The sequence below is a fragment of the Myodes glareolus genome, chromosome 21 (assembly GCF_982192425.1).
Source record: "Myodes glareolus chromosome 21, mMyoGla1.1, whole genome shotgun sequence".
In the NCBI taxonomy this organism is placed as follows: Eukaryota; Metazoa; Chordata; class Mammalia; order Rodentia; family Cricetidae; genus Myodes; species Myodes glareolus.
This window is the reverse complement of record NC_142046.1, coordinates 21,016,410-21,038,772: the sequence shown is the minus strand read 5'-3', so window position 1 is coordinate 21,038,772 and position 22,363 is coordinate 21,016,410. Positions and strand designations below refer to the sequence as shown.

General features: G+C 46.9%; 2 protein-coding genes across 6 annotated transcripts in view; one reads left to right on the top strand and one right to left on the bottom strand.

Moving 5' to 3' along the window:
- Positions 1–2,260: 2,260 nt before the first annotated feature.
- Mrpl41 (mitochondrial ribosomal protein L41) lies at positions 2,261–3,409 on the bottom strand. Of its 2 annotated transcripts, none has more exons than XM_048425882.3 (2): positions 3,271–3,409; positions 2,261–2,816 (listed from the first exon to the last, which is right to left on the bottom strand). In XM_048425882.3, the coding sequence occupies exon 2, from the start codon at positions 2,791–2,793 to the stop codon at positions 2,386–2,388; it is 408 nt and encodes a 135-aa protein (XP_048281839.3). In that variant the 5' UTR covers positions 2,794–2,816; positions 3,271–3,409; the 3' UTR covers positions 2,261–2,385. The 2 variants fall into 2 exon arrangements, with proteins under 2 accessions (XP_048281839.3, XP_048281838.3); XM_048425881.3 differs by lacking the exon at positions 3,271–3,409 and adding an exon at positions 3,022–3,180.
- A 746-nt stretch (positions 3,410–4,155) lies between these two features.
- Positions 4,156–22,363, top strand: part of Pnpla7 (patatin like domain 7, lysophospholipase) — a 73,394-nt gene continuing 55,186 nt past the window's right edge. For 2 of the 4 annotated variants that reach the window (XM_048425870.3, XM_048425869.3), the window contains exons 1-11: positions 4,156–4,394; positions 7,020–7,094; positions 7,190–7,277; positions 7,720–7,799; positions 9,116–9,207; positions 9,355–9,495; positions 11,174–11,333; positions 13,971–14,051; positions 17,674–17,802; positions 19,341–19,421; positions 20,793–20,919. In XM_048425870.3, coding sequence (XP_048281827.1) covers positions 4,365–4,394; positions 7,020–7,094; positions 7,190–7,277; positions 7,720–7,799; positions 9,116–9,207; positions 9,355–9,495; positions 11,174–11,333; positions 13,971–14,051; positions 17,674–17,802; positions 19,341–19,421; positions 20,793–20,919 — 1,084 coding nt within the window. In that variant the 5' untranslated portion in view covers positions 4,156–4,364. Of the gene's footprint in view, positions 4,395–5,324; positions 5,580–7,019; positions 7,095–7,189; positions 7,278–7,719; positions 7,800–9,115; positions 9,208–9,354; positions 9,496–11,173; positions 11,334–13,970; positions 14,052–17,673; positions 17,803–19,340; positions 19,422–20,792; positions 20,920–22,363 lie in introns of those variants that run through there. The other 2 variants (XM_085681228.2, XM_085681227.2) reach the window with 2 other exon arrangements.

Sequence of the window (22,363 nt, the reverse complement as noted above, 5' to 3'; positions counted from 1 at the left end):
AGCACTCGGGAGGCAGAGGTAGGTGGATCTCTGTGAGTTCGAGGCCAGCCTGGGCTATAGAGCTAGTTCCAGGACAGGCTCCATAGCTACTGAGAAACCCTGTCTTGAAGAGAGAGAGAGATTTAAAAGCCATGTGGTGGTGCCGCACACCTTTTTAATTCTACCCTTTGGGAGGCAGAGGCATGCAGATTTCAGTTTGACTCCAGCCAGGACTACACAGAGAAACCCTATCTAGAAAAAACAAAAAACAATTATGTATATGAGTGCTTTGCTGTGCTCCCAGAGGTTAAGAGAGGATGTTGGATCACCTGAAAGACTGACAGCTGGGAGCCACCTTGTGGGTGCTGAAAGAGCAGGCAGTACTCTTAACTCCTGAACCATCTTTAGCCTGTAGTCCCTAAGTTGGTTTTTTTTGTTTTTGGTTTTTTAATTTTTGTGTGGGTACAAACACCACTGTGCACACGTGGAGATCAGAGGACAACTGGCAGGAGTTGGATCTCCTAACATGGGACCCAGGGATCCAACTTAGTTAGCAGTCTTGGTAGTAAGTACCACTGAGCCATCCTGCTAGCCCCATAGTACCTCATTTAAAGTCTCACTTTATCACATTAGAAGCCATTTCCTAAACAGAGGTTATAGTTTTATTTTTTGGTATTGGAATGCTAGCCAAACACTATTTCCAGCTCTGAACTAATTTTAAAAATGGATACTAGAATAAAAGGAGGCGTGTAAACATTGTAAGCTGCTTCAGGGAACACAAACTTGGAGTGTTTGGCATGGTCAGTATGAGATACTTATAGCATTAATAGCTTGATCAGTTTTCATGTCTAGATAGATGGGTTTTGCAGGAACATATCGGGTGTGCAGCAACCAACATTCCCATTTTTAATATCTGGGAGGAAAAGGCATTGGAATGTGTCTAACCCTTTGAAGGGTACACAAGTGTTTTGAAGAGAAAATGGTGTTTTTGTTTCTTTAAATGTTGGACATCAAATGCAGGAACTGCACGTGCTCGAGGGCTTACGGTTATCCATCAATGAATTGTACTCCTAGCCTCACTACCTTTTTCTTTCCCATGCCTGTGTAGTCCAGGCTGGTTGACTTGAACTCTTGGCGGCCTCCATACCTAATCTTCCCAAATGCTGGGTTCATAGGTATGAGATTACTATGCCCTTCTGCTCTTTTAATACAGGGCCTTAGCCAGGAGTGGTGGTGCATGTCTTTCATACCTGCACTCAGCAAACACATGAAGGTGTATCTCTGTGAGGTTGAGGCCAGCCTGGTGGTCTACATAGCAAGTTCCAGGACAGCCAAAGATGTGCAGAAAGATTCTGGTCTCAGAAAGAAAAATCTTCCTTTGTAGCCCTGGCTGATCTGAAATTTGTAATCCCTTCCTAGTCTTAAATGCTAGGACTGCAAGTGTGCAACACTATGCCTTGTTTTTGTTTGTGTGTGTACATATATGCCTGAGTGTGGCAGACAGGCCAATCTTGGGTGCCATTCAAGATGATGGCCTTGTCTTTTTTTGAGCTAAGGTCTCTTACTGGGATCTGAGGTTAACTGATTAGACTTGACTGGGCAGCAAGCCCTAGAGATCCTGCTGTCTTTCCTAGTGCTGAGATTATAATCATGGGCTTAATCATAAGTCTTCATGATTGCATGGCAAGCACTAGATGGGCATAACTTTCCCCAGTCCTTGTTATTTTTTGATGAAATAACATTTTTATTTTTTTGATTTTTTTGAGACAGGGTTTCTCTGTAGCTTTTTGATTATCATTAAAGTGATCAATTTGCTGGGCAGTGGTGGTGCACGCCTTTAATCCCAGCAGAGGCAGAGGCAAGCAAATCTCTGTGAGTTTGAGGACAGCCTGGTCTACAGATCCAGGACAGCAAGAGAGAGATAAACAGGGAAACCCTGTCTCGAAAAACTGAAAAAAAACAAAATTCTCAGTTACTGGCCCATTTATTTCAATAAAAGGTATTAAATGTAAGGGTCAGCTAAGTCTTAAAGGGACATATAACATCTGAGGAACGGTGACAAATCGGGTACAGGGGTCATGAAAAAGCAGTTTGGCATTGATTGCTTTTGTCACTTCCATCTTTACGTTTTCCTTGGGGATACTTACTACTCTCTGACTTGGAGCCAGAGAGGTACCCAGACCTGACTCGGTTGGAATTTGTTATAGACTCTGTAGCTACTGCATGTATTCTGCCCTGCGGCTCACTTACTTTAGTGACTTGATTCAAAACACACATTGCATGAGTTACCAAAGGCCTTTAATAGAAATGCACAAAGAAGCTGCTCCTCCTTTTCGAGACACTCAGAATCGAAGGCTTGTATTGTCTCCACTTCATAGGCAAACTTTTGGTCTCTGTCACAGTTTTCTAGCGTGGGAAATTCTTAGGATACAACTGGAACAGCTTGCCTTCCTGTGTGGGCTCAAAGCCATATTTCTCCAAATTGTTAGCATCAAAAGTCCCTTCTTTAAAGTCTTTTTCAATAGCAGGTGCCGCAGTTTCCAGGAAAAGCGCTTTGGCGGTCAGGGGTGTGTCAACGCCTGCAGGAGCTCGGTAATTAACATAGGGCTTGAGCTTGAAGCCGGTCAAGTCCGGGACGACAAATTCTGGAACCATTTCCTTTATCTGCACAAACTTCCCATTTGAGGCATAGATGCCTGTTCTCTTAGCACCTCGGCTCTTGTAGAAGGTGCGTGGTCCCCGCTTGCTTGTCCACTTGCTCATCCTGTCCGCTCCCCGCACCAGGCCTTGAGTCACCGCGGTCAGGAAACCCATGCCGGGCTCTGCAGAAGACAGTTCTGAAAGAACAAGGCAGTTGAGGGGGCCAATTAGAGCCAGAGGGACTCGGCACCCTAGAACTCACGAGCCGAGAGTGCTGTGGGCCCTGCGGGCAGATGACCCGTGTAGCAGAGGACCCAAGACCCCAAAGGTGGAGACTATCCCTAATCCCGGACCCTGAAGAACTCCGCAGGGGTGGCGCCAAATGGAAACGCTCAAACCGACCTGGGCAGATGGATCTCGAGCTCGGCCCGCAGGCCTCTTGTCGCTTCCGACTTGAGACCGCTCAGACACCGATACCCCGACCCGAGTCGTATAAAACTACCCCTACAAGGTCCACCCTTGCGTTTCCGGCCGTCGGCGGGGCCAGCCACTCCGCAGCAAGAGCCTCGCGGATTGGTCGCCAGCGCGCCCCATGCCCAGCCTCAACCGCGCAGAACCGGATGTGGAGCGCGCGCGGCCGTGCGTACTCACCCTACGCCGCGAGGTGGCGGTCTAGGGCTGGCCTGTGCAGAGATCGCTCTTGGCCCTTGTCAGCCCCGCGACCGGACGTTCACCACCGCGGCGCCGAAGGATGGCTGCCGGACTGGCGCGGGCTCATCGGTGCTGCCCTAGGTCTGGGGGTCGGGGCTTGTGGACCCTTGGAGTCACTACCGAACCGTGGTTTCCGGGATTGACGCGCTGCTGGGGACTAGGCCAGTGAACGGCGGTCTGGCGCGTGGCCAAGTCTACTTGGGTCCTAATGGCCCTCTAGTTAATCATCCTTGGTCCCAACACACCCACCGTGCCTGCGCTGCCTTTCCACACGCTACCCGCTGTGTCTAGGTCCCTCCTCACCCTTCACGCTTCTTGATACCATGCCCTCCTTTTCCCTCCCTCGCTGTCAAGGCTCTCCTCACGTGATCACTCCTAGGCTATAACCACCTTCCCGTCCCTCACCCCTCCTAATCGAGACCCCTTCTGGGCTGTGACCCCTGTTGGCCCTTTCTTGAGATGTAAAGCCTCTACGCCCCATCCCTCGTCTCTCCTCTTGGCGACATCAAGCCTCCCGGGTGAGGCTCACCCTCCAGTCGGTCACCCCCTCCTAGTCTCCCTCCTCTTAGCTTGTTGGTTCGCCGCGTTCCTGAACCGTTCTCTTATCTGTACCGCCAGTCTCAAGCTCTCCCACCTCCCCTCCATGAACTGTCAGCCAACTTACACTTCTGCTCTCCTCCCCCACCCCAGCCACTGTCCCGCTCTGGGTGGCTGCTTGATCCCTGAGTGTCGCTCAATTCCCTACCTCCCCCCACCCCCGCCACTCTCATTCCCACCCCGAGCCACAGTTATGGGTTCCCCTTAGACCACGTGAGGGCTGTTTACAGGAGACGGAAGCACACAGAGAGCCGACGCTTCTGGAAAACAACTTGTTTTGGAGCACAGAGTTCTGGAGTCCCTTCCAATAAGAGCGTTTGACTTGGAAAGGAGCTGGCAAGGCTGGAACTACAGCTGTCCTGCTGCAAAGGTTCCGGGAGAGCAGCTTTGTCCCAGCCTGCCTCCTTTTCGCCCTCCACATTGCCTTGCTTTCAGTCATGCAGAAAGAGGACGATGTGTGCCTTAAGGTAGGTAGACCAGGCAGGTGAGAACATTTCCAGAGGACAGAAGGATCTTTTGCTTCAGGTTTCTACAGAAACTCCTAGAAGACCAAGAAAATGTGGGAATGGTGACTTAATGTGTTTCCCTATCAGAGCTTTGACACTTGTTATTGGACAATGGTTCCTCACAGGGTGGACAATGGAACCTGGCTGTTAAGTCGTTATTGAAACCTTATTTTCTTCCCTTAAGGTAGCAGTTGTTACTTCCTGCTTTCTTATAGAACTTTGGTATTTGAAGTCTTTTTCTCAATTCAACACATCCCAAAGGCCTTTATTAGAAGTAGTATTTTGGTGGTTGTTTTGCTTTGTTTTGAGACAGGGTTGATCTACACATTTCTAGTACTCTGTGTAAATCAGGATAGCCTTGAACTCACAGAGATTGTCCTGCCTCTGCCTCCCAAGTGCTGGGACTAAAGGTGTGTGCCACTATACCCCACACCTCCATTTTTAAACCAGAAGAGTGGACCCATTAGAATAACCATAAAAAGCTAGACTGGCTGAGGTGGTCCACTGTGGTAGACTGTGTATGCAGGTAGGTGTTTTTCCTTGGATAAGGCAAGCTCAGAGGAAAGTAGAAGGTGCAGTTGGGGTGCTCTTGTGCACCCCAGTCTTGAGAGCTGAGCTGGAGCCGGGGAGAAAGAGAGTTTGAGTGCCTTAGTTTTGAAACCAGAAGCTTGCTGGCTGTACATTGCGCAATAGACCGCATGCAATATTGATCCCACAGACTGTATTGCTTGGTGGGATAACAGTGCTTGTGTAAATGCACCCTGTGACAGTCACTCAATGATGCAGTCACCTAAGAACATACTTATTGGGACATGTTCTTCCCTCCCTTAACTAATTCTCAGCTATTTGTCCCCTGAGCTAAGATCACAAGGCTGTTTTCTAGGCGACCCACTTACTCTGTTCTGAGGCAGATCTGTGCCTTTGGGGTTCCTTCCTGAGTGGCCTTCAGCTCTCCTTGGGTTTTCTGGCAGGGATTGCTGAGTCTGAGACTTGTTTGTTGTTTGTTTTTAAGGCTAGGCTTTGGTCCTTGGCAGTTAGGTAGAAACTGCAAAGGGTGAGTAAGTGGGCGCTTGCCCTGTTCGGTTCCTGACTGCTGTTCGAGAGGACGGGGTAGGTGAAGACTGGAGGACCGAGGGACAGCTGCAGGTCAAGTGCCTTCTGTCTTCAGCATTTGGGAATGGTGTGGGAGGTCCTTTTGTCTACATGGTGCTTGTATTGGTTAATGAATAAAGAACTACTTTGAGCCTATGGCAGGGAAGAACAGAACTAGACAGGGAAAGCTAGGCTGTATGCTGGGAGAAAGAAGGGCGGAGTCAGGGAGAAGCCATGGAGCTACCAGAGACAGACACTGGGATCTTTACCCGCTAAGCCACAGTCATGTGGCGATACACAGATTGATAGAAATGGGTTAAATTAATACAAGAGTTAGCCAATAAGAAGCTAGAGTTAATGGGCCAAGCAGTGATTTAATCAATACAGTTTCTGTGTGATTATTTCGGGTCTAAGCTAACTGGGCAGCCAGGAACCAAAAAGCCAATAGATTGGCACCCAACGTGGTGGACTAAATCCATGTAACCTTCCCTGCCATGAACCAGCTTCCCCTGTTGGTCACACATTCACCCTTATATCCTGAGCCCTTGCTTTCCTGTCTCCTTCCCTTCCTTGGACAACTGAAGTCCTGTCAGTGACTTCCTGTAGAAAGCAGGGGGGTAGAGGCAGAACCTTCCTTCCATTTCTTCTTTGACATGTGAACTGATTTTAGATATCTCTAAATCCAAATGGATCTTCCCTTGGGGTTTCTTTTTGTTCTCCATCCTTTTTTTTGTTTTTAAAACTTGGTCTCACTGATCGTCTAGGCAGGGCTTGAACCTGGGTGTACACAATCCTCTTCCTCAGCCTTTCAGGTAGCTGGGACTAAAGCGAATGTGGGTGTCAGCAGCTTCACACACTCTTAGGAGTGTCTGAGCATTTATTCTGAGTGGGCTCTCATGAATCTTGGGATTTACAACCCTAGACCTATTGGTTTCCAGAGGGTTCCAAGAGATGGCTTTGACCTCCCCTAGGCTTGCTTCTTGAGGACTGGAGAGCTGGAAGTTGTGCATTATCATGCATGGCAGTTGTCAATAGCATAGCTACTGTGCCTACTCATCCCAGTGCCAAAGGAGACAGGTTGCTGCTTTTCTGTTTTTGCAGTTGTGCTCAGAGGGTCTTGGCTCCTCTGACAAAATCATTTCTCTAAAATTTTATATATATATATATATATATATATATATATATATATATATATATATATATATAATATTTCTCTCTCTCTGTGTGTAGCTGTGCAAATGTAATGGCATGAATGTGGAGGTCAGAGGACAATTTATGGAAATCTGTTCTATCCTGACACGGTATGGGTCTCCTGGATTAAACTCAGGTCATCAGACTTGGCAGTAAATGCCTTATGCACTGAGTTGTCTGATGGGCTCCATTTCTCAAAAATCTTCAGGGCTAGTGACTTCCTCCCTAGCTCCTGGCTTTACTCTTGTTCTCTGACCAAGCCCAGACTGAGAAACTTGGGCACCCTGTCTGTTCTTTTCTCAGGCTGGCTATTGTTTGGGTAGTACCCTGAGCTCCTGGGGGCTGCATTTCATGGAGGAGTCTTCACAGTTCACCATGGTAATCACTATGGGCTTCCCAGGGACTGGGCTGTGATTGGCCTGTGGCTGTGTTTGGCCCTACTGACCCTATTATCTATCTCCCATCCTGTGTAGTTGGTCGGGATTGGAATTGGAGCCCTCATAACACTGGCCTTTGTTAGTGTTGCCATCTTTTTTGTGTACAGAAGGGTGAGCAGATTGCGTAAGTATCTTCGTTTGGACTCTGACTGAGCAGTGGGGTGGGGTGGGGTTCTGCATTTGTATCTTACGAGGTATTTGGAGCTCCTGGAAGCTTCCCTCAAAGCCTTGTTGAAATATGGTCACCTACTAAGGATCAGGTTGAGGTTCCCAGGTCACCTACTAAGGATCAGGTTGAGTTCTGTCCCTACCCTTTTCTGTTCTTTCCAAAGCTAGGATTCAGTAAGAACAGAAGTTCCTGACTCTGCTAAGGTGAGTCCCCAATGTTACCGCTGACACCAGCTGTCTGAGCAGCAGCTGGGGATAGAGCAATGGGAGCATGGTTTCTTGTCAGCGCCTTCAGGGCCTGTCTTGTGCAGGTTCCAGCTGTGTGCACTGCCTACCCATTCAAGGCTGTATCCAGATCCCTGCCTTCTCACCATGCCCCTTCTTCCCTCCTCTCACAGGACAAGCAGAGCCCACTCCTCAGTACAGGTTCCGGAAGAGAGACAAAGTAATGTTTTATGGCCGAAAGATTATGAGGAAGGTAACTTGTATGGAATCCCTGGGTTGCACAAGGTGGAGGTGGTGAGAGTCTTTTTCTCTCTCTCTTTAAATAATTTGTTATATTATATTTATTATATTTATTTAATGTGCATTTGTGTATGTCTGTTGTGTGAAGGTGTTGGATCCCCTGAAACTGGAGTTATAGGTAGTTATAAGCTGCCATATGGAAGTTGAACCTGGGTCCTCTAAAAGATCAGCCAGTGATCTCTACTGAGCCATCTTTCCAGGCCCCCCATTTTTTGTTTTTCTGTGTAGCATTGACTGTCTTAGAACTCACTATGTAGATCAGGCTGGCCTCAAACTTAGAGATTTGTCTGCCTCTGCTCTGGGGTGCTGGGATTAAAGGAGTGTGCACTCCACCGGGCAAGTGTCTCTTCTGGAATACGGACCTGCTGCTTCCCAGGCCATGAGGCTCCTGATCTGTGCTGCCCCTTCTCCTTTGGTCCCATGGCTCCTGCCACTGGGTACAAGTTTAGGAGATGTTTTAAGTCTTAGTTATCTACTTCCCCAGTGAAAGCAAACATTTTTACCTGGAAATCCCTCACTTGGAGGCATGGTGCTGGTGGGTTTTTATTCTGTCTGGTTTGAAACACCTGAACTGCTTTGGCAAGTGCCAACCAAGGAGAGGGGTACTTTCTGAGGTGCAGGTTTGTGTTAACAAGAAATAGGATAGGAAACCACTTTCCAGAAACATCCCTGGGTACAGTACAGACAGGCACAGGGGGGCGTGTGTTTGCTCCAAGGTCAGTGGTCACTGCCAGATTTGGAAGGCTGAGCCAAGGAAGGACCCTGCCTGGCTCCTGGGGACCCGGGTGGAGCAGTGCAGTTTCCCAATGGCCTTCTTTGTCCTAAGGTAAAAAGCCCTCTTTTCCATATGGGAATTTTGAATCATAAATGTATGGTCCTCCGGCCCTGAGGGTCAGAAATTGGTGGCCAGGAATAAGAAGGCTAGTCCGAATCTTTGCCTTTGGTGAACTGCCACAGCTGGTCCCTTCTGCTCTCTCCCACTCACCTCAGGAGTTTTACCAGAGGCATGGAGCCACTTGAGGGCAGTGAGGATCATACTGTGGGGCATATGGGACTGTGCTGTGCCCTTGTGCAAATGATATCCCTTCCTCCTTGACTGCTAGATCCTCCTCAAGAAGCCAGGCAGGTGGGGGTTGGTGAGAGCAGCTCCTAGTAGCTGAGGTCAGGAAGGCAGCAACTCAGGCAGGTCCTGGGGACAGACCCCGAGTCTGAGAGCGTAGACCTTGCCTGTCCCCAGGTCAGCGCTCAGTCGTTCTCTTGATTCCGCAGGTGACCACGCTCCCCCATACCTTGGTTGGGAATACAACTGCACCTCGGCAGCGGGTCAGGAAGAGAACCAAAGTGCTCTCTTTGGCCAAGAGGTACTGGGAATTCCTTGAAGGTCCTCTCCACTGCTGTGGCTTCTCCCACGTCAGGACACACCAAAGCAGAGCTCCTTGGGGCTTTGGCGTGCTCACAGTATTGGGTTTGGGCTCCTCAATTCTTTCCTAAGTATCTCTACTTTGTAGGATTCTACGCTTTAAGAAAGAATACCCTACTTTGCAGCCAAAAGAGCCCCCACCCTCCCTGCTAGAGGCTGATCTTACAGAGTTTGATGTGAAGAACTCTCATCTGCCATCAGAAGTTTTGTACATGCTGAAGAATGTTCGGTAAGATAGCTAGTGACTGGGCAGCAGGAGGTGCTGGCTAGCCTGTGTTGCTGGAATGTCTCCTTCCGTCCTGGGCTGTCTTTGACCTAGCTTCCCTATGTCAGGGATGGGTGGCAAAGCCTATTTCCTTTCCGCCTCAACATGCTGGCTTCTGTGCTTCATGGTGGTAGGTGTGGTCAGCAGGGTCAATGTGCTTTAGGTGTGTGGAATCTTGTAGTCAGTTCACCTTTTTAGCTGTTCCTCCCTGTGCTACCCAGCAATTCAGCAAATTCAAGAGCAAGTGTGAGAAGTGTGTCTGTGGATCAAGAACGGCAGGCTGGGTTTTCCCGTCTCTTCTCTGTCGCTCTCTCTCTTGCCTTTCTTGACAGCATCTTACTATGTAGCCTAAGCTGGTCTTCAGCTTACAATCCTATGCCTCGGTTTCCCGAATGCTGAGATCATAGCTGTGTACTATTATGTCCGCTTCATTTTTTTGTTTGTTTTTGAAGACAGGGTTTCTCTATAGCTTTGGAGCCTGTCCTGGAACTAGCTCTTGTAGACCAGGCTGGCCTCGAACTCAATGAGATCCGCCTACCTCTGCCTCCCAAGTGCTGGAATTAAAGGCTTGTGCCACCACTGCCCAGCAGCTTCATTTTTTTTTAAAAAAAGGTACATTATTTTCAGTTTTTGAAATTTATTATTATTATTATCTGTGCATGTGTGTGTGTGATATAAGTGAGGACAGGCATACATGTGCCATAGCACCTGTGTAGAATTTCAGAGGACAATTTTGTGGAGTTAGTTCTCTCTGCTTTTATGTTATATGGTGGTTCGAATAAGAATGGCCCCATAGACTGATATATTTGAATTCTTTATATATATATATATATATATATTTATTTATTTATTAAGCTCCACATTTTTATCTGCTTCCCTCCCTGCCTCTCCCCTCCCCTTCAACCCTCTCCCAAGGATCCCCTTGCTCCCAATTTACTCAGGAGATCTTGTCGTTTTCTACTTCCCATATATTTGAGTTCTTAGTCACCAGGGACTGGCACTATGTGAGAAGGAGTAGGAGATGTAATCTTGCTGGAGGAAGTGTGTCCCTGGGGATACCAGGCCCAGGTGTGCTTGTGCTCATTCACACCCCACTCCCGCGTCCTGTGGCTCAGGACATAGCTCTCAGCTACTGCTCCTGTGCCTTGTGTGCCTCCATGTACCCCGCCGTGGTGCCAGTGCACTACACTTCTGGAACTGTAAGCAATCCCACTATTAAATAATTGTATAAGGGTTGCTTTAGTCATGGTGTCTCTTCCCAGCAGGAGGACAGCAACTAAGGCGTGGGCTCTGAGGATTAAACTTCAGGTTGTGGGGCGTGTGTGTTGCAAGTGCTTAGATGCTGAGCCACCTCACTGGCCCACTTCCTCTTTCTGATGTTAGTACATCATTCCAGGGGGCTGCCGTCTTGTCTTCTGGTTTGTGTCTGGCTTACATTGATAGTCGCTGTTTGAGAAGTCTTTTGAGCTGATAGTTATCTCAGAAGTTTAAGACTCTTGTTGACTATGAATCCGGATGAGCTGAACTGGCCTTATAGAGATCTAGGCCAGTCCTGGTCCTGCTGCTGGTGGGGACAGTGGCCTTTATTTCTTACTCTGCCTTCGTTGAGAGCATGTTCTGTAGTATAGTCTGTTTGTTGCAGGGTCCTGGGCCACTTTGAGAAGCCATTGTTCCTGGAACTTTGCAAGCACATGGTCTTCGTGCAGCTGCAGGAGGGGGAGCACGTATTCCAGCCTGGGGAGCCTGATACCAGTATCTATGTGGTTCAGGATGGACGGCTGGAGGTCTGCATCCAAGATGCTGTGAGTTGGGCCAGGTGGGAAAGGGGATGCTTCAAAAACTCTCCATCAAAAAGTTAGTGTAGAACTTTTAAACTGTAGTTCTTTGGTAAAAATTCAGTGTTCAAACACAGCTGCTATATTTATTTATTTATTTTCTAAGACAGGGTTTCTCTATATAACAGTTTTGGCTCTCCTAGAATTCACTCTGTAGACCAGGCTGACCTCAAGCTCACAGAGATTTGGCTGCCTCTGCCTCCCAAGAGCTGAGATTAAATGCGTGTACCACCATGCCTGGCTACTTTGTTTTTTGAGATATGGTTTCTTACTAGTCTGAACCCAACAAGTGGGCTAGGCTGACTTGCTAGTGAGCCCCAGAGACCTGCCTATCTCTTTCCAGCATTGGGATTACAGATGCACACCACTAGACCCGACATTTAACATTTTTAATTTGTGTGTGTGTGTGATGTGTGTGCACGCATGTATGCATGCGTGAGTATGCTGTGGTGTGTACACATAAAGGTCAGAGAATAACTTTTGGAAATTTGTTTTCTTCTTTTACTGTGGGCTTCCAGGGATCAAGCTCAAGTTCTTAGTCTTGCAGGGCAGTACTTTTAACTGCTGAGCCATCCTGCTGGGCCATACTTGACATTTTTGGGGAAGTTGGGTGGCGACAGAATCTCACTCTGTGTGACAATAAAATGTTGTGAAAATACATGTTACATTTTAAGAGACTGGAACTTTTTCTGAACCTTACAGTCAGAGTTAATGATATACCCTAAGGTCACTTAAGACCATACTGACACTCTGTGGTGCACTCAGCCTGTTTGTTTGGCCTGCCTTTAAGAGGACAATGTGACAATCAACCTTTCTTGCCTTGAATTCCCATGTATAAACTTTTACAAGCTAAGCTAATGTATAGCTGTAATCTTAAATTATGTACTCTTCCTACCCCTGATCCACAAATACTGTTTGTATGTATGTATGTTTTGGTAGTTAATGCTGGAAACAGCAAATAAAGGTTGAAGACAACCTTATGAAATGAATATCTGCCATGGTGTTTAAGACTACATGTGACTATTGCTTGGTAGCATTTGTTCACTTATCTGGGCCAGTTGGAGTCAGTGACTTAAACCCTTGTTAAATTCTGCTAAAGATTTCTGTGACATATCCCTTCTCCTCCACGTGATGCTTTCTGTACTGTTCAGTGAAAGAAAGAGAAAAGCCCTTTGTTAGGGACAAACAAACATATACAGAGACAGGGACAGACAAATTCAGAAGGCAATATTCATGTAGACACAGATTTAGACTTAAACAACTATAGATAGATTTTTCCCTTTGGGCCACCAACTCACCAAAAAACAAACAAACAAAAACCCAAAAACAAACAAAAAACCCAAAAAAGCAAAAAACAGCAACAAGAAAACCCAGACGATAGAGACTTATTATTGATTATGAAAGCTTGGCCTATAGTTTAGGCTTGTTCCACTAGCTCTTAGAACTTAAATTAACCCATTTCTATTCATCCGTGTGTTGCCGCGTGACTCGTGGCTTTTACCTCTCCCCCTGCATGTCTTGAGAAGCATCCTCTCTGTGACTGGTGACTCAGCCTTTCTTCCTCCCAGAGCTCTTTCTGTCGAGAAGTCCCTGCTATAACTACTGACGAGCTTTTGGCAATTTAGCTTTTCATTAAACCAATCACAGTGACACATCTTCATACAGCATAAAGGAACATTCCACAACATACAACAGACACGAATGATAGAAGACACAGGGAGAAAGAAGTAGAGAATTCAGATCTCACTCTGTGTTAAATTACAGCAAGGGGAAGTGCTTTTTAATTTCTTCTCCCTAATGCCACACTGAAACTTTTTGGATGCTCTGAAGCTATCATTAATGTGTTCAAGCCAACACGTAGCCCTGGCTAGCCTGGAACTCATTCTACAGACCGGTTGGCCTGAAGTTCTCAGAGGTCTACCTCCTGAGTGCTGGGATTAAGGTTATGAACCACTACCTCTGATCCAATTAGATATTTTTAAAATGCATTTTGAGGATCTAACTCAGGTCTCTATGCTTTTAAGGCAAGCACTTTACTGATTGAGATGTGTTTTCCCCACCCTCACCTTTTGTTCTGTTTCATTTCATTTTTCAAGACAGGGTTTTTCTGTGTATCCCTGGTAGTCCTGGAACTCACTCTGTAGACCTCAAACTCAGAGTTCCGCCTGCCTCTGCCTCCCAAGTACTGGGATTAAAGGCGTGCACTATCACGCCCAGCTATTATTGTTTCTTAACATTTTGCAAGCTTGTGGTATCTCTTCTTCTTTTCTTTAAAAGATTTAGTTTAATTTGTGTATGAGTGTGTATGTGTTACACATGTGTGTGGGTAGAGGTCAGAAGAGGGCATCAGACGCCCTGTGATTGTGAACCCCCTGATGTGGGTGCTGGTAACCAAACTTGGATCTGCTAGAAGAGCAGCAAGTGCTATTTACTGTTGAGCCGTTTTTCCAGCCCTGCTTATGGTATCTCATAGTTTGGCTTTTCTCTGAGCTTGCAACTCAGAGATGAACTGTCATGTGCCAACTGTCCTGGGTGCTGACTGGCCTCTTTGCCCTGTACTGACAGTCCCTGTCCTGATACCTGTGGTTCTGTATCTAAGCGCAGGATGGCACCGAGGTGGTGGTCAAAGAGGTTCTGCCAGGGGACAGTGTCCACAGCCTCCTCAGCATTCTGGACGTGATCACTGTAAGTACCACCCCCGGCCTTCCCCTGCCCGCCACCATAGGAGCCCAAGCACCTCTGGCCTGCCCTCAAGGCCTGTTCTTCCTGTCTTGCTAGACAGTGAGTTGCTTATTGTTAACGGCTATGTCTCTGCAATAACACAGTGAGAGGGTTTGTCTAGGATGAGAACAGCTCTCATTCTGTAGTTAAGGAGGTGTCTGTCTGTGGGAACAACTTTGACATTGTATTTTAGGTAGAATGTATTTAGTAAGGCTTCAGTGGTCCTTTCTATTTCTTCTTTGTCTGTCTGTCTTTCTGTCTGGTTCAGGATCTTGCTGTGTTAGCCCAGACTTGGCTCACAGTCTTCATTCCTGTCGTGGCCCCCAGAACACTAGGTTACAAGTGTGTGCTGCTGTGCCAGACATTTTCCACTCTTCATTTTTTTAAAAATGGTTTTTCAAGACAGGGTTTCTCTGTGTTACAGCCCTGACTGTCCTGTAACTCCCTCTGTAGACCAGGCTAGCCTCAAACTCACAGAGATCCATCTGTCTCTTCCTCCCGAGTGCTGGGATTAAAGGCATGCACCACCACCACCCGGCTTTCCTCTTTTCATTCTTTATTGTATTTGTTCACACACAGACATGTACAGAATCATCACACCAGCTCATATATCTTTCACCAAATAGGATTAAGGGTGTGTGTCGCCATGCCTGGCTAATTACTTTTCTTGTTGCTATGGCAAGAATAGCTGAGAAAAGCAATTTGGGGAAGTTTTAGGTTTGTTTCCATTCGCAGTTTAAAAGTGCAGTCCGTCATGGTGGAGAAAGCGTGGCGGCAGGAGGGGGTGTCCACAGTTGAGACGCAGAAAGACGAGTGCCGGTATACTACTCGCTTTCTCCTTCTTACCAGTCGGAGATCTTAGTCCTTGGCATAGTGCTGCCCACATCCAAGGTGGACCTTCCCTCTAAGCTAAACCTTTCTAGAAGCATCCTCATAGATATACCCTGAAATGTGTTTCTATGGTGATTTCAAATCTAGTCACATTAACAATGATGACTAATTATCACCGCTCCATTCTTCTGGACTGTTACTATGTCTCCAGAGCAGCTAATAGAACCATGTTTGTTGGATTCAGCACCCAGAGTCCAGGCTTTTGTATAGGATCACATGAGAGCCTTCCTTGGTGGGACCCACTGATGCAGCCCTTAGCTGCATGCTTGTCACTGAAGCAGCAAATTCCTTGCATACACTGTGATGTCTTATGTGTCTACACTGCTGCCTATCAGTGAATGCTTTGTCTTATTTGGTGGCCAAGAGGCAGAGATGGGACCCCTGTGTATTGCTGTGCCCCATTTGACCTGAGTTGGGAAGGCTGCTTGCCTAATGAAAAATGACACCCACTCTTGAGCAAGGCAGAATTGCCTGTGAAGACTGATGCTCAGCTTTGAGGAGGCTGCTGATATGGGTGTGCGGGAGAGCAGAGACTAGCCAGCCTTTCCTCCCAAGATCAACTGTAGATATGTTAGCTTTATAGGCTATATTGTCTATCAACAGTATGTAGACTAATGAGTGATAGGGAGCCCAAAACACTGTTTCCAAAGCAGGTGATGAGAAGGTTGGACCCTGGACTGCTTGTACCAGCCCTGTGCCTGAGATAGGACCAGTGGCTACATGTCAGGGGTTTATGCTGGGTATTGACTCAGGATAGCACAAGACATTCTGGTTGCTGGAAAAGTCTTTGACTCAACTGGTAATTACAAGGATTAATTATGAAAAGAAAAATGCCATTTAAAACCAAGGTCCAGTAGGTATGGTGGCACACTCCTTTAATCTCAGCAGTCAGGAGGCAGAGACAGGAGCAGAGGCCACAAGCTTGGAAGACCTGCTAGCTTGGAGTAAGCTTCACAGAAGCAGAAATAAGACAGATCCTGACTTAACAAGGTGTAAGGAGAGAGTCGATACCCAAATACTGTTCTTAGCCTCCACGTGCACACTGCACTGTATGTTCTTGTGCTCACACATATGCTTGTGGATGCACACACTAAGAAAGACAAACTCATGTATATGGTCAGGCTGTTAACTGGGGAGTCTATGCAGGAGACAGGACAGAATAAACTGGATACTCCTGGTTCTTTGTGTTTTTGAGACAGTATTGTTCTGAATCTGTCTGCCTCTAATTCCCAAGCACTGAGATTATTGTGCCTACCATTCCTAGCGGACCTCTGTCTTAATTGTTGAGATTATGACCATTTATATCCTTTTAGAGAGTAGAGATAAACATCGTGTATTTAATGAAAGCAAAAAAAATCCACTGATTCTGTCCTTGAACCTCTTTAAACTCAGAATAAGTCGTAAGCAACATAGCAGAGACAATGAGAATTAAACTAATATTCAGACTTCAATCAAATCCCAGATTAACTCCAGAGTGACATTTGATAGCAGAGCCACTGGAACATCAGAGTCTTTGGAAATGAAGGAATTAAATCCACTGCTCATAGGTGTGTACTGTGGTGTGAATCTAACCAGTCTAAGATTCTACAATATAGCAACTAAAAGACCAGCCTTCTAAAGAAAACCCACAAGGTGTAATCACAACAGTAAAAGAGAGATTATAGTGTTGTATGATCTTTTCATGGGGATACATGGTCAGACATATAGTTAGCTCAGATAGGGTACCAGTCACAGACCAAAGTAAATATTAAAAAATTATTAATATTAAAAATAGTAAGTAAAAAAGCCCAAGTGTAGCTTGCTAAACCAGTGTGTTTATTTGACTTAAGCATAGGAGCATGGATGACCCCTCTCCCCAAACAGCTGTATGTTAGTTACTAATCTTACTGCCATGACAAGAAGCAATTTAAGGGAGGAAGGGTTTACTTGGATTACAGTTTGAGTTCCATCATGGCAGGGAAGACCTGCTGACGTGAGCGGGAGGTAGGGTTCATAAACCTGCTGAGCCCTGTGACTCTGACAGCGGCAGGAGCTCACGCTCACGGCTGATGGGAATGCAGAAGGCCACAACCACTGTGGAAGACAATCTGGTGTGATTTTTGTTGTTGTTTACTTGTCGCTAGAAATTTTTCTTTGTTTTGATTGATTTTTACAGAGTTAAGGATGCAGATACTGTGAAATCTAGGAACCCCCTTCCCATATATTCAGCAAGAAATATGTTCACAGAACCCTATGTGTGTGTATTATCGCATCTTTATAGTTACTGTGTCTTTGAAGTAGTTCAGCCCCTCGCTGGGGTTACAGGAATATGCATAGCAGGCCTAGTGAGTGTTTGATGACTGTTGTGTAACTGTTTGATGACAGTGACCTTTACAGAAAACACACTTGGGTTGAGTTGTGCCTTTTTGGCAAGGGGCTGTCGACAGGGCAGGATGTTGAAGAACCTGGCCTGAGAGTCTCAGGAAAGAGCATGTAACAGCCTTATCCACAACTCTTGTCAGCCAAACCTTTGCTATGTTTTCCTGTGACAAATTATGGTTTACATCAAAATTGCCAGTGTCCACAGTATGTCTGGGAAGAGTACAGCTGTGTGAGTAGGAGCCAGGCGGGACCTCTAGAAACCTCTGCGGGCTGTGGAAATTCCCCAGGAGCTCTATGGGTCTGCTGTGTAGGACTAACCAAGTTGTTGTTGCAGGGCCACACTGCACCCTACAAAACCGTTTCTGCCCGTGCAGCTGTTTCTTCCACCGTCCTCTGGCTTCCTGCAGCAGCTTTCCAAGGAGTTTTTGAGAAGTACCCAGAAACTCTGGTGAGGGTAGTGCAGGTGAGCTTCTTTCTAGCGGCCTTTCCTGTCTGCCATGGGCCTTCTCAGGCCCCAGAGCTGGGCACTGGCGTGGATCCTGTTAGAGCTGTTTCTGGTTGTGTCAGATCTGAATTCGGCATTGTGGGTGAATTCAGAGAATGTAGACCTGGCTTTGCTGGCAGGATTTGCTACTGGGGATGTGAATCTAGGGAATGCTTTGTAATCCAGGTCTGTGTCGGTGGTGCGCACCTTTAGCCTAGCACTCAGGAGGCAGAGGCAGGGGGTTATCTGTAAATTCAGGTCAGCCTGTTCTATGTGGCAAGTTCCAGGCCAGCCACAGCCATGGTTCTAATACCATGTCTCAGAAAAACGGTAGGAAGGACATGGTCAAAATATATTGTATGAGAATTTTTTTTTCAATAGAAAAAAAAAGTTTCTTATATTTTTCAAGACAGGGTTTTTCTTTGTAGCTCTGGCTATCCTGAAACTTGCTCTGTAGACCAGGCTGGCTTCAAACTCAGAGATCTGCCTGCCTCTGCCTCCCAATGCTTGGATTAAAGGCATACACCACTATTGCCCAGCTAGAAAAATGTATTTTTTTTTAAAAAAATTAGTCATAAATTGGACACATGTCCGTGGCACATGAGTGTAATTCCAACCCTTGGAAAAATGAGGCAGAAGGATTGACCTGAGTTCAAGGCCAGCTGGGCTACACAGCATGTACTAGGGCTGCCAGAGCAGGACTCTGCCTCAGAAAAACACAAAATGGGCTGCCAAGACGGCTCAGCAAGTAAGGGACCCTGCTGCCAAGCGTGACTACCTGGGTCTGATCCCCAGGACCTGTGTGGTGGAAGGAAAGAACCTACTCCTGTAAGTCACATGTGTCCTGTGGCATGTTCATACCCACACTCGTCACAAAATAGAGCAATGTGTGTGGGTAAGGGGGGGGGGCTGAGGAGGTAATTTAGTCAGTAAAGTGCTCACTTTCTAAGTGTGAGGACCTGAATTTGATTCCCAAAACTCAGTGTGAAAAAGCCGAGAGCATATCACCTGGGGAGGCAAGTGGACCCCTAAGGCTTGTCTGGCCAGCCCAGCCTGATCAGTGAGTCCCAGGTCGCCATGAGATCCTCTTTCAGAAAGCAAACCTAGCTGACACCTGGGGAAAACACCTCTGCTCTCCATGTGCGTGTTCACGCATCTTTCGCTCTTGTTACACACACATGCATGTACACACACACACACACACACACATACACACACACAGAGATTAATATTATTAACTTCATAGAAGTTTTCAGACTTCCCATTTCCCTAAAGAAAATTTTAAAATTTCTTACAAGGTATTTTAGAGTAATTTCAGATTTACAGAAGATTTGAAAACACTGCCTGATTCCCCTCTGTCCCACATTGTCCCTCACGTTAGCATCCTGCTGCACAGTGGTGGCTCGTTGGGCCCTGGAAAATGTGGCCTGTGGCCTGTGGCCTGTGCTGTGGGTCAGCAGGAGTCGCTGTGGACGGCTGGGGCCCAGCCTCACGTGTCCCACCTCTGTCTCTTGCAGATCATCATGGTCCGGCTGCAGCGGGTGACTTTCCTGGCTCTGCACAACTACCTGGGGCTGACTACCGAGCTCTTCAACCCCGTGAGTGCTGGCCTCCTACACTGCCTCCTGTCAGGATGCTGTAGCTCTCGCCAGGACAGCTCTGCCTGTGCCAGCCAGTGCAGCTGTCCTGCAAGCAGTCCTGGTTGTGGGCCTGCACTCTGAGAAGTGGTGGTGGGCTGAGTGACTCCACGACAGACAGTCAGGATTCGGGGCATGTAGGCTTGTCAAGCTTTTGAGATGTTAGCCTGCTTTGTTGCTTGCCAGTAGTCCTTTTGTACCCCTAAGACAAGAATCCGGTGCCCAGGTCCTGAGACTGTGGGCTGGGCCTTCACTCCTTTCCACCTGTCCCTCTTACTAGTTCTTGGCTCTTTGTCCTGCCCTTGACATAACACTGAACTGAGCTAACACTAAACTGTGACTTGGAAGGTGTGGGGTATTGCCAAGGGTGCCAAGGCCTTGAATCTTCACTTTTGTACCTACTGCTAAAAACCTGACCAGTCATAGCCTGTGAAATGGGACAGAACTGGTTCTCACCTTAGAAGGGCTCAATAGCAACTATTCTATTCCTGTACCTGAAGCAAGGGCAGAGGAAGTCACTGTGAAACCTACAAGTGACACCCCAACAGAACTCCTGGCAGTTGGTAAGAAGTGCTCGGTACCAATGAGTTATCTTTTTTTTTTTGGTTTTTTGAGACAGGGTTTCTCTGTAGCTTTGGAGCCCGTCCTAGAAACTAACTCTTATAGACCAGGCTGGCCTCGAACTCGCAGAGATCTGCCTGCCTCTGCCTCCCAAGTCCTGGGATTAAAGGCGTGCGCCACCACCGCCCAGCGAGTTATCATTTTTTTGGTGATGTTTTACAGTTTGTCATACTCAGTATTTAGGGAATATTCTTTTTTTTTAAATATTTATTTATTATGTATATAATATTCTGTCTGTGTATATGTCTGCAGGCCAGAAGAGGGTACCAGACCCCATTACAGGTGGTTGTGAGCCACCATGTGGTTGCTGGGAATTGAACTCAGGACCTTTGGAAGAGCAGGCAATGCTCTTAACCTCTGAGCCATCTCTCCAGCCCCCAGGGAATATTCTTTTATGTTACAAAATTTTTCCTATGAATGAAGAGTTGAATATTCTGTCATGTTATTCTATCATGTTATCCATTAGTGAAGAGTTGACTACATGGGCTATTATTTTGACTGTGTGAAGAGTTTGTATGTACGTGTGTTCTGTATGTATACAGAACCTAAGAGAAGAACATGGCGAGACTTAAGCCCATCCTCTCTGACTGCCTGGATCCTATAGTGTCTGCTGTTGTCCTCACCGCTGATAAATGTTGCACTCTCTAATGGCATGTTTATAGGGAATCCAGGGGATTCCTGGAGCACATCTAATGTTCTTCTCATCTGCAGGAGAGCCAAGCCATCCCTCTCTTGTCAGTAGCCAGTGTGGCAACTGGACAGGCCAAGAGACAGATGTCATACGGCCCAGAAGAGCAGTTTGAAAGGTTCCCAAGGTCCCTGGCACCCTGCAACTCAGGTACTACCCCGGCTCAGGTACTTCTCACTCCACTTGCCAGGCTTCTTCATGTGCCTCCCGGTCTGCTCACCTTAATCTCAGGTTCCTCACATGCCTCCTAGTTTCCTCACTTGCCCCATGTCTCTTCCCCTGTCCCTAGGTCTTATTCCATGGCTCCGTGCTTCCTGATCTGCCCCTCAGGTTTCCTCACAGACCCCAGGTCTGTTTATGTAATCCCAGGTCTCCTCACCTGCCCTCCCCTCATAGGTGCCCAGATTTCATGGTCTAGGATTACCTCACTGTCCTCGGGTCTTATTAACTTCACTCAGGTGACCTCCCGTGTTCTGTTGCATGTGTCCAAGAATCGTCCCTTCTGTCTTTTGGTACCCTGGTGAGAGATTTGCTCCATGGGAATGCTGTGCAGGGGAGCAAGTTCTCAACTTTGTCTTCAGACCTGAACCTGAGAACTGCTTTCAGTCTCAAGAACAAATTAGGTTGGGGAATACGCTGCCCAGGAATGCTTGAGCAACATCTATTGTCTACGTTGCATTATTTCCACAATCCTGCTTTGAAAGTAGATAGACCTTCAGCGTCTTAATAGTTTATCATAACTGTGAAGGATTTGTAGGGACTAAAAAAAGAGCAAGACACTAAGTGAAATGGCCGTTGGTGCCAGGTAGACTGAAGCTGCCCATATGTTTCTACCTGGGGTGAGGCTTTGGACCTTAATGACCTTGAAACACATCCCTGGTTTTGATCTGGTTTTCCCCAGAAATGTACTTAAAAATAGGTGTCATTTAAATCTTTTTCTTGAGTAGTGCTTTTCTCTCTGAAGTTTTGGTCAGCCTGAGTGATGGAACCTTGAGGCCTGTCCTCTTGAAGGTGTTTGGTTCAGAGAAGCTGTCCAGTGTTGCATCTTCACAGAGATTGGGGTTGGTTGAGGAGGGTTTTTGTTTGTTTGTTTGTTTGTTGTTTTTGTTTTTTTTATTTTTTTGAGACAGGGTTTCTCTGTGTAATAGTAGTGGCTGTCCTGGAACTCTCTCTGTAGACCAGGCTGGCCTTAAACTCACTGAGATCCACTTCCCTCTGCCTCCTAAGTGCTGGGATTAAAGGAGTGCAACACTATCACCACCCAGCAGGGTTGAGTTTTATGAACCTCTTTGGAATCAGAGTCTGCAGGTAGCAGAAAGTGTCCTGTGTGGTGGGCAAGGTCAGGGTCCTTTGAAGTTGAAGCAGAACATTCAAGCCCCGTTGTGCCCTAGGTGTGCTAATGGTCATCTCAGAAGAAGAAGGCCGTGGAAAAGGGGCAACTGGCAGATTCTCTGGTTTAGGGTTTATCTTCAAAGTAATTGGTGGCAGCAGGGGTAGTCAGTTCAGGAGGCCCATGGAGAAGGATGGCCAAGAGAGATGCAGGGTTGGAGGGAAGCGAGCAGGACCAACCTGAGTCTCACATTCTTGCATTACT